The following is an 11,797-nucleotide window of genomic DNA, read 5'->3' on the forward strand; positions in this document are numbered from 1 at the left end:
AAGCGTTAAAAGCAAGAAAAACTATGGGCCGGTTTCACAGTCACAGCCGCAGAGGCCGTTTATTCCAGTCTTTGGGCCACAGAAGAAGGTTCCTCTGTAGAATCAGACAGTCCCACAGCGATTCCTGTAACACCAGTACACGTGCGCGTTTGTCGCTTGTGCGTGCGTGCGTGCCTGACTGGAATCTTTCTCTGCCATCCAAAGATTTCAAAATATCTGACTCATCAGGAATGAGCACCGTCTGCAGCTTCATCACGGCTATGTTTGATTCGTGACGTCAGCGTATCACAAACGAGGAAGTTTCACAGGGCTAGTCGCCAGTGTCCTCCAATTCCAGGACTCACCCTTTGCGGTAAATCAAATGAAATCAAAACATTTCTCGCAGGGCCTTGTTGCTCTATTCTTGTAACTAATAAAAAACATTTTTGTAACATCGCTTCTATGCAAATATAACACTGGTATGCAATTAAGCACTTCACGTGATCGTTGCACAGGTTTGGCCAAAGGCCATAACTAGAAAGGAAAAAGGCAGCATACTGTATTATTTTTTTTATAAAGTTGCAAATTGCTACCACCAATTTAATTTTTTACCCCCCTAATCTCACCGCCCCACGACCCCTTCTCCTGTGTGATTGTCCGTGTGTGTGTAGAGGTGTTAGTAATAGTTTTCTCTGTGGCTCTCTCAAAACCTACTCACGTCAGCGCAGAACAGAACAATGCGTCAGCCAGGCTACAGCTACAGCTACAGCCTCTGCAGGTACACTTATCTGACGTGCCTTGGCGTGATATCGATCAAGGGCACAGTGTGTGCATGTGTGCGTGTGTTCTGAGTTAGTGTATTTGTGTGTGTAAATGTGCATGTGTGTGTATTTGTGTGTGTGTGTGCATGTGCATGGGCATGTGCGTGTGTGTGCACGTGTGTTCTGTCTTTGTGTGTGTATGTGTGTTCTGTGTTTGTGTGCGACTGTGCGTGCGTGTGTATGTGTGTTCTGTCTTTGTGTGCGTGTATGTGTGTGTGTGTGGCGGTGAGACTGCTTGTGAACAGCGCTTCGTAACCACGACATCTTACTGGGTTCTCCACATCAAGTGAAAATCCTCCATCTGGCTTTCGAGCCACTCGATAGTGACGGAAGACTGGCCTGTTGGGGGAAGAGAGCCAATCAGTGGTGAGCTGGAGGCTGAATGTGATCGTGCCTATAGACCTTCTTAAAATAAGACGCGTCAGCTCCGTCCCGAACACATCAACAAACGCGACAGATTCTTAGCAGTCTCAAAATGGACGTGTCAAAAACAACGCACAACTTTTTTTTTCTTTTTTTTTTAACACACCTCCATGTCTAGTTAAGGGCAACACATTTTGCGCCACTTTCCAGCGCAGCTCGTGTTAAAAAGTCTCCCCTTCGTAAGACGTAAACTGCACGTTTGTGACACAAAAGCCGTAACTTTGACACAAAACGTGTTGAGAGTGACACAAAAAGTGTGTCGGAGGTGGACACGTCCTCTTTTTTTGGGAGGGCGCGCGGACGAGCTTGTTGTCGGTGTTACCGGTTGGGAAGCCGTGTTTTTACCCGTTGAGGTCCTGGTAGGTGGTGACGGCCAAAGAGGTGCCGTCTCTGCCAGGCCGGAGCAGGAAGTTCCCAAATTCCTGATTCCTCTCCAGGAACATTTCGGCCTCCAGCCGGGACACTGGATGGTAACACCTGTCCAAAAAAAAAAAGAAAGCACAGAGACCCGGGGTCACCCGCACACCTCCGAAAACACCACTCCGCACACCCCCCTAGAATGTCACGTAAAACCAAGCATGGGCATGCCTCTGTATCATACATGAATAAGCATTTTCTGGTGAATAGGGGCGACGTAGCTCAGGAGGTAAGACCGATTTGTCTGGTAGTCGGAGGATTGCCGGTTCAAACCCCGCCCTGGGCGTGTCGAAGTGACCCTGAGCAAGACACCTAACCCCTAATTGCTCTCAACTGAGCTGATTGGTACCTTGCATGGCAGCCATTCACCGTTGGTGTGTGTGTGAGTGTGTGTGTGAATGGGTGAATGCGAGGCATCAATTGCAAAGCGCTTTGGATAAAAGCGCTGTATAAATGCAGTCCATTTACAATTCACTTACGGTGGCATGTTGGCCAGCAGGGGGAGGTAGGGAGACGGGACGGGACCCTGAGGAAGGGGAGGGGGCTTCCGTCGCGCCTTCTCTTTTTCGATCACCTCGGCCAGCATGTGCAGCTGACCCGGCAGCAGGTTCAAAGAGCTCGGCACAGCCAGCTGACCGCAAAAAAAAAAAAAAAAACACAATCATTTGTTGTCAAAATTTTTTGTTATTACACCTGTACACAGTTCAGCTCTATTTTTACTGAAAATGATAACGATAATAATCAGTGATAATTATTACAATAAACAAGGGAGAACAAGAGAGAGAGAAAGAGAAAGAATTTTCAAGAACACTGCTTAACAGATGCGGCGAAAATAGTCTAAACTCTAATAGCATTACAGCTGAAAAGGAAACAAGTGTGAAAATGTCCTTTGATGGCAAAGCAAAGATTCGTCTTGGAATCCCTGGCTCTGCTGATTGTGAAATTGCTCTGATATGACTAATGACGCCATAGGCTGGATTTACTGATAACATTTCATGACATTAGCTACGTCGTCGGGAAATCTGATACGCAGCATTTGAAGAATGATTACATGTCATTTTCTCTCTCCTTCTATTTCTCTCCCTACAAATGTATGCACGCACACACACACACACACACACACACACACACACACACGCACACACGCAGGCACGCACGTATGCACGCACGCACGCACACACACACAAACACACACACACACAATTCAGGAGCATAGAAACACACAGAAATTTCATGTGACTGTTCCAATTCATTCAGTTAATTTCACATCATTTCTGAATTGACTGACAGAAATGGAACTGATCAATCTGTCTGTTGATCAGTCTGTTACTGACCTCCACTACAGAGAGGATGAAGCCCTTCCACAGCACCCGGGCCTCCAGACTAGAAGCCTACAGACAGAAAGAGGAGAGTGTCAGTTATTCCACAATGTCCCCGCAGTCTACACCAGCACTAACCAACCAAGTTCCTGGAGTTCTACCATCCTGTAGGTTCTCATTCCAACCCTAACAAAGCGTTGGGCTTGGGTGTTAATATGCAGTGATGTGTTGGGTTTGGGTGTGATTTGTTGGGTTGGGGTATGATGTGATGTGTTGGGTGGGGTTTGGGTTTGATGTGTTGGGTTGAGGTGTAATGTGTAGTGTTGGGGTGAGATCTGTTGGGTTGGGGTGTTATATGTTGGGTTTGTTATGTAGAGTTGGGATGCGATCTGTTGGGTATGATATGTTTGGTTGGGGTGAGATGTGTAGGGTTAGGGTGTAATCTGTTAGATTTGTTGTGTAGAGTTGGGGTGTGATGTGTAGGGTTGGGGTATTATGCATTGGGTGTGATGTGTTCCGTTGGGGTGTGATGTGTAGGGTTTGGATGCGATGTGTTGGGTTGGGCTGGGCTTGGGTTTGATGTGTTGGGTTGGGGTGTGATGTGTAGGGTTTGGATGTGATGTGTTGGGGTGTGATGTGTAGGGTTTGGGATGTGATCTGTTGGGTTGGGCTGGGCTTGGGTTTGATGTGTTGGGTTGGGGTGTGATGTGTAGGGTTTGGGATGTGATCTGTTGAGTGTGATGTGTTAGGTTGGGGTGTGATGTGTAGGGTTTGGGATGTGATCTGTTGGATGTGATGTGTAGGGTTGGGGTGTGATGTGTAGGGTTTGGATGTGGTGTGTAGGGTTGGGGTGTGATGTGGAGGGTTGGGGTCAGGGTGCATTGTGGGTAGCCCTCACCGTGAGCTTGACCTCTCCGTCCTTCATGCGGAGGCTGAACCGCGCCCCCGTCAGGTTTGAGCCCCGGCTGCTGTCATCTGCCAGGGAGATGAAGCCACTGAGCTCCAGCTTCTCTGTGTACTGCACACACACACACGCACACACGCACACGCACGCCCACGCGCACACGCACACACATGCACGCACGCACGCACGCACATTACACACACACACACACACACGCACGCACGTACACACACACGCACACACATTACGCACACACACACACATACGCACGCACACACACACGCACACACGCACACGCACATGCACGCGCACATGCACACACACACACATACAGTTAAGAGTGAGAGGCTAAAGTCTGCGTCCAGCATACAGTTTATCTCAGACCTGACCTCCTCTTTCTTTATCTCACACAGTAGATTACATTTTCAATTCAACTTAAATTCATGGGCAAACGTTAACAGCTTCAGCACAAGGACAAGATGTTAAAACAACCCACAAGGTAAACATGAAACACATCGAGTAGACCGGGCAAAAAAAAACATGTGGTCATATAGGATATAATTAGAGGGCTGTTGCTCTTTTCAAAACTCAAAAATTTTCAAACACCAATAAAATCAAAAGAATGCTTTTTAAGTGAAGCAAGGACAGGTTTCATTGTTATGTTGAAAGTCTGAATTAGTTTGCCTAAGGATGTAGAAAGAGTTCCGGCCTGAACTTTGCTACAGACGTCTGTATGACTGCAGATCCCCTCCCAGCAGTGGACACACTTCTCCCCGTAATTGCACTCACTTCACAGTCCTTGGTGTTGTTGTAGAAAAACAGGGTATTTCCACACAGACATGTCCACAGTCGGCAAGATGTCTACAGAGAGAGAGAGAGAAAGAGGGGGGGGGGCACGTTTAGTTCTGTTCCCAGTGCGAATGCAAACCTTACTCAAGCCCAAGTAGGACAATCTTGTTAGAACTTAGACCATGGTAGACCTGGGAAAACCAAAGGCCTGATTTACCAAGACCTTTAGCACGTGGAAAACCAATAACATGACAAATGATTGGCCATGGTATTCGTTGTGCACCAATTGTGTTGTTAGTTTTGCATGTGCTAAAAAGGTTCTGCAAGGGCTAAAACTCTCAGTAAATCATGGCCAAAGTTAACAGCGGGAAGAGGCACTGGTGGGCCAGCAGGGGGCAGCCTTCCCTGTAAACCAAGCAGAAAACCAATGCCCCGGTACAGTAAGGAGGACTCTGCACAGTACGCTGACGTGTTTCGGGTGAATTTTTAAACTGAGGCTCAGACTCACTGGTCATTAATGATCCTGTGATACTCACACTTACCGTAAAGAGCAGCAGGTTTCCTGGCTATCTAATCTTATATAGCGCGACATAGCGACATAACTCAGGAGGTAAGACTGATTGTCTGGCAGTCGGAGGGTTGCCGGTTCAAACCCTGCCCTGGGCGTGTCGAAGTGTCCTTGAGCAAGACACCTAACCCCTAACCCCTAACTGCTCTGGCGAATGAGAGGCATCAATTGTAAAGCGCTTTGGATAAAAGCGCTATATAAATGCAGTCCATTTACCATTTACCATTTATATATATAAGGGAGAGTACAAGGGGCTCCCGGGGGGTCTGGCTCAGGGGGGTTTGCATACGTCTCAAGAACTGGCCCCCACACCGGCTGTGCCATTTTAGCGTGCAGTGGCCGAAGTGCCTCACAGAGATAGAAACTGCACCATGCAGGACCGGAGAAGTGTCAAAATCAACAAAGAAAGTAGAGAAAGTAACACTGGAACAGGGAATGAGGGTATAAAGCTCAGAATAATATCACTTATGTTGATTTTTTGATCATGTTTTTTGATTAACAGACAATGAAAGTAAATCAAATAAAACGCCACGATTCATGAACGGGGTGGGGGGTGGGGGGGGGGGGGGGGTGGTGGCTGTTGGGTGGCTTATTCGGTTAAGGCACACGGATGTGGCGCACGGTCTCGGATTGCGTCCGGACCGTGGCGGTGCCATCCCGTGGCCGATAGGTTCTATAGGGCAACACACAGTTGCCAACTGTGTTGCCCAGGGTATGGCAGGGGTTCAGCAAGGGGTCCACGCCTCATCGCTCTCTAGCGACCCCACGCTGGTCAATCTGGTACTGCATATGAAAGGTCTTCCTCCGACTCCACTCTGCACGAGTGAAAACTAGCAGGCCGATGCCACTTCGCATTTCGGAGGAGAACCACGGACGTCTACCCTCTCCCGAATCGGCAGTTCGGTTCGAGCGTGAACGCGGCTACGGTTGCAGATAATAAGACATTCTAAATTAGGGTGGGAATTGGACATGTTCAGTCCCACGTCAAATTAGTAAAAACAAACAAAAAAAAACAGATGTCCAATTTATATATTAAAAAAACAGGGCAGGAAGCAGACAAAAACAGGAATCTGGATCATTGGCATGAGCTTCAGCAGAAACATAAAGAACCGGTTTCAGGAGTGTAGTGCGGAATGTTAAAAATGTTCCTTTCTCCCATCAGTCATGTTGTTCAGCTCTCCTCATATGACACACGATCGTCTGGGGAATCCCTCAATTCTGCTGGTTATCACCGAGAATCTGTACTGACCCCTCCAGGGCCATTATACCCCCCAAACTTTCCAGCTCTCATGTCAAACGAATGACAGAAAATTTCCATGACGCTGAATCTAAAAACGTAGTAATCTCGCCATCCAAGCTGCTGTAGAAACCTGTTTGATCACTTTTATTTAAATGTGCTTTTTGAGCGAATGGTGTGATATTGGCCAATGCGTCTTCAATCGTGCCTGAAGTAAACACACTGACAAAGAAAAAAAATCACCAGGGAAAAAAAATGTGATTTTGAGTGAATAACACACATTGAGATTTCTGGTTATGACTTCAAAAAAAACAACAACAACAAAAAAAAACAGAACAGTGGTAAACTTTCATACTAACGTGAATGTCCAGCTCTGGATAGCCGTGAGTTTAGCAAAGCTAGCTCAGTGATAAACGCGTCCAGGCTGAGAGTGAATCGGTGCTGGTGTGTGTGTTAGCTAAACGTCGAAGAATTCCAGGCCAGGTCCAAAGTCCACTGGGCTCACACCCTGCGCTGGACCAATGCACTGCCCTCGCTCCACTAAAGCCTGGCGCCGGAGCCGCCAATAAATGTGCAAACACACAAGAACTGATTTGCTGGAACGCCATTCTGCCCTCAAACAAATTCCGCCATCCTCTGATCTGACTCTGACCCTTTTTTTATGTTCATTGAACAACAGCTGTCAAGCCCAGTTCTTGAGAGTATGGCATGCATGCTTAATCTTAAAAGATTTAAAAAAGAAAAAAAAAAAGAAAGAAAGAACAAGAAAAAAAAAAACTTTCATTTCCGTGACGATGAGGGCTGGTTGTATAACTTGTCGGCCCTCAGAAAATTCCCTGGTTTTGAAACGCACTGCAGGGTTCACTGGGGTGGTTAATGATAAGCCTGGAAATGTGACGCAGATCTGAAGATTCAGCAGTTGGCTGTGGTCTCAGAAACGAGGGGGAATTGCAGGGTAATTCAGATATCAAACATCAGATACGACTGGAGGCGATAATAAAACAGACATAATTCAAAATGACATGCTCACTATCAATATTCATGACATACAGTATGTGCCAGCATAGGGACTACCGTAATTATCAGACCCCTCCAAGGCGCATTCAATATTAAACATACATAACGTTGCATGACTATAGATACGCATGCACAGTATTCACTGCCTCGTGTCTCCTCCAACCCCAAGTGTCGCAATATCCTGCCCAACCGAACTAGCAGTAACTGCCAGAACAGCAAAACCGCTCATCGATTCTATGACAAGGATGAGCGGAATTGCTCATTGCCACAGCACAGGTGCAGAGGTGCACAGGCATGCTATGACAATGAAGAGAAACGCTCCGAACAGGTTTACAGGTGAACACGTTCATCCTTCCTACTCTTCAAACATCCTGAAATGAATACTCATACAGTGTCATGAAACTATTTCAGTATTTTTTTTTTTTTTTTTTTTAAAGTTAATAATCACAAAGCGACTCTAGAAGACAACATTCCATTTTGGAATGCAGATCTGGGGTGGGGTGGGGGGGGGGGGGGGTGTTTCCAGGACGACAGACAGTGCTCATTCCACCTCCAGGGGACTGAAACTCATTCCTCGTCACACTGGCGACCTGTCAATCAATCACGTAGCGGGAAAGCACCTGCTCTGCTCATCATGTGATTTCCCAAACCGCAGCTTTATCTCTTAGCCGGGAAAAAGGGCGTGACCGGCCCTCACATTAGGCATTACATTACATTACATTACAGGCATTTGGCAGACACTCTTATCCACAGCGACTTACGCAACACTTTCGCACGGCATTTACATCCTATCCATTTACACAGCCTCATCCCGCAATCCAGGTTAAGCACCTTGCTCGTAGGTACAACGGCAGTGTCCTTGTCCGGGAATCGAACCTGCAACCCTTATATATATATAACTATATACTTTACTATGCTGAAACCTACACTACATGGGACATTCAGTACATATATACCATTCATTATATATATTTTTTTTTTTCCCTCAAAGTGCAGATACTGCAGTATATTCCAATTTGGAAAGAGCTGTGTTTTACAGATAGAAAAACTTCCAAGGCAAAAACTCTGAATACAGGATTGGCTCCGGGAACTCTCATGAGTGAAGTAACCTGCTCACCCTCTTTGTAAGAAAGCATCTCTCTCTCTCTGTTTCTCCCTCCCTCTCTCTCTCTCTCTCTCTCTCTCTGTCTCTCTCTGTTTCTCCCTCTCTCTCTCTCTCTCTCTCTCGCTCTCGCTCTTCAGACGCACACAGAGCAGGGCTGGTGAAGTGCTCCACACGCAAGCTGTTCACTCCGTGACCCACGGTCACCCCTCATTACCAACAGCACCTGCACCCCAATAAGCCCTGTCTCTGCTCTGTCTTTTCATTGGATCGTCCCCTCTGGATCCCCCCCCCCACCCCCCAAGCCTTCCTATGCCTGGACACCCCATCCCCCCCCCCCACCCCACCCTCACAGACAGCTGGTCCTTTGTGTCCAGGGATATGGAGATAAAGACCTCCACCCAGTCTGTGCGACAGGAGAGCCAAGACCCCCTCAGCCTGTGTGCAAAACCTCCAGCGGTTCTCCACTTTTCTTCTCCTCCCTCCTCCTCCGGCCTGCAGACTTTGATTTTCTTATGCGGCCCCGCTGAAATGCACACGGCTTTAGCTGACTCAAGCACAGTTGTGTCCCACCCCCCCCCCCCCCCACCCCCATTCCACCCCACCCACCTCCCCCACAACAACAAGATGGCAGAATCCCTCCTAACTGAGCTCAACACACTCAAAGGATCAGACAACAGAGAATTTGATTTGCATGACAAAAAAAATCCAAATCTTAATTACAGACCAGCAAATTGTTGGTTGTATACACATTTTAGTGTACATATTTCCCTGTCTGCAATCCATAGCTCTGCGCTAACTGCCAACTTTTTTTGTGGTGGTTCCCTCTCTCACAGGTGGGGCACTTGCCCAGAGTCCCGGGACCTGAGCGCGCCCCCCCCCCCAGCTTCAACCAGTGTTTCTTCCTTTATCTCCCCAAAACAGTTCTTTCCCGCCCCATCCTCCTTCACTTGTTTTTTATGGGAGTTTTAGGCAGGTGTACACTGTGAAGGGATTTGTGAGAATCCATAGTAAAATGCTCTAAATAAATACATTTTGATTTGATTTTGTCCATGTAAGATCACTTAACAGCTGAAATGATGGTGGGAATTTTACTGCGCACTATCTCTGCACTATTTCAAAAATGTTTTTTTTTGTAGTTTGCCATCTACCTTTCTGAATGCCTGAACATTAAACCTGCTTAGCTCTCATTACCTCATGAACTACATCAACCATATTGTTAAGAATATACAGCATGTGTAATATGTAAAAAAATTGTGTAAGTTCCTCTGGATAATAGCGTCTGCTAAATGTCTGTAATGTAATTTAACATGCATTTATATTGCATGTCTTTGCAATTCTACCTGGATGGATATATTTCCATGATAAACAAAATCACTTTGGCTTATGATATATTCTACTGATAAAAAAATGAAGTGAATTCTTATTCACGTATGCACAGTAAAATCTATGCAATCTCAATACCCAGTTACTGAAGGCAAAAACGTGTAAAAAGCCATCATTTCAAAGTGAATGACATAAAAAAGTCAATTTCAAGATTTAATTACTGTTTTCTAATTCCTGTCCCATTCTTTATTTAAACAACATTGTTGTATTATAACAACATGCTTAAGTTCTGTTCAGTTTATGCGTTCATGTACCTTCAGATGCTTTTTTTAATGTGTATTTTAATATCACACATGAGTTGTATTCACTCCCATAATGACAATACCTGTTACACAGGCACACGCCCAAGGCAAATAGACGCAAAACAGCACGAGCAGTTGTGAATGACCGTGAAGTATTTTACGGTAATTGCACATTCTGAAAAATACAGCGCAAAACTGGGTGAATAAAAGATAATCTCCCATCTGATTTTCTACATATTTCAACTTGATTGAATGTAATAATCCCTAGCCCCACAGAGCTCAAGAATTCGGAATTAATCTGCAACCTCGTTAATTTGTTATCTCATGTCCATAGGTTTTTATGCACAAAAGGTTTTAATGAATAAATAAATAAATAAATAAACAGCCTACCGTTTCTTTAGGTGATCTCTTTTCAAGGTAACCCTCGTAGTAGCACGTCGGCAGCAGCGCTTTCGACCGCCTTCGTGCTGTTGGGGCAGCCATACGGTTTGCAGACTGGAGGAATCCGATAATGGCTAACTCAGCGCACAAAAAATTACTTTTTTTCTGTCTGTCTTCTGCAGATCAGAGATCCCCCTCTAAACCAGTAGGCTAACGGTAGTAGTCCAGCAGTTTTCTTTGCCGTTTTCAAACGAGGTGACAAGGTATCACCTGTTGTCAAAATCAAATATTTCGGTTACGTAAAGCTATATTGTAAATCTACAGCTAAAATGACTGTCATAAAAAACTGCAACAAGGTTAAAACACCACAAATAGCATATCATGTGAATTCCATTACAGAAAATGCTTCTCTTTTCTCGTTGTCGTGGCAGAAGAATTATTTTAAAAAGATTTTGAAAGCCACCAATAATAGTATATTAATTGTCTAGTATTGCTAGTACAATTGCTTACAAACTCCGGAGGTGCATTGACGCCTTATTCTGTTCTTGCACTTGTTTTTCTATCAACAGGTACTTTCGGGGAGCCACGCCCACTGCCATTGCTGATTGGCGCGCTGGCTGGACGGGCGGAGGCCGCCAAGTTGAACTAGCCTACCTGGCTATTTATAAAATGTTGTCGAACATTCGTGCCCCCCCTCAAAAATAGGTTAAACAACAAAATTTAAGCCTGTATTTGACAAGCTGTTGCATGGCACCTAGTTGATAGATTTCTTAACCTAGGGTTAACTTCAGGCTAAAAAATACATGATAAGGTTTTTATTTTTACTTGAAAGATTCAGACTAGTAGGCTACTTATGAGTTTATCCCTGCTACACCCTAGTTGTCTCTCACATAAATACGTTTTTAAAAAATCCAATCAACAGAAATCCCACACAACATTACACTGCCTTCACTTAGCACATCACTTAAACATTCACTTTAACGGAGCTTAAAATTGACTGTAATACACAGTAAAATGCCCTGTGTTAATTCAACTTTTAACAGATAACATTTTGTCCCAATGTTCAACTCTAACACGGTTAGAGCCGAGTTAACACAGGACACTTTACTGTGCCAGCCGTTTGTCATACAGCTACTGTAAGCTTACTAGAGCAACGTTAAGTAATGTTTATAAAGCTGAGCTATTTTGAGAGAGTGCTATTCGATTAAACCC

The 11,797-nt window shown here is 45.3% G+C and overlaps 1 protein-coding gene across 3 annotated transcripts in view; it reads right to left on the reverse strand.

The window, feature by feature from the left end:
• Nucleotides 1–11,158, reverse strand: part of LOC118226354 (signal-transducing adaptor protein 2-like) — an 18,204-nt gene extending 7,046 nt beyond the window's left edge. The window contains exons 1-7 of one of the 3 annotated variants that reach the window (XM_035415922.1): nt 10,595–11,157; nt 4,653–4,724; nt 3,858–3,977; nt 2,975–3,031; nt 2,120–2,271; nt 1,569–1,700; nt 1,070–1,142 (exon numbers count right to left, since the gene is read on the reverse strand). In XM_035415922.1, the coding sequence (XP_035271813.1) occupies nt 1,070–1,142; nt 1,569–1,700; nt 2,120–2,271; nt 2,975–3,031; nt 3,858–3,977; nt 4,653–4,724; nt 10,595–10,687 (699 nt within the window). In that variant the 5' untranslated portion in view covers nt 10,688–11,157. Of the gene's footprint in view, nt 1–1,069; nt 1,143–1,568; nt 1,701–2,119; nt 2,272–2,974; nt 3,032–3,857; nt 3,978–4,652; nt 4,725–10,594 lie in introns of all 3 variants that reach the window. The other 2 variants (XM_035415923.1, XM_035415924.1) reach the window with 2 other exon arrangements.
• Between the last annotated feature and the right edge of the window lie 639 nt (nt 11,159–11,797).

Source organism: Anguilla anguilla, chromosome 4, assembly GCF_013347855.1.
Source record: "Anguilla anguilla isolate fAngAng1 chromosome 4, fAngAng1.pri, whole genome shotgun sequence".
In the NCBI taxonomy this organism is placed as follows: domain Eukaryota; kingdom Metazoa; phylum Chordata; class Actinopteri; order Anguilliformes; family Anguillidae; genus Anguilla; species Anguilla anguilla.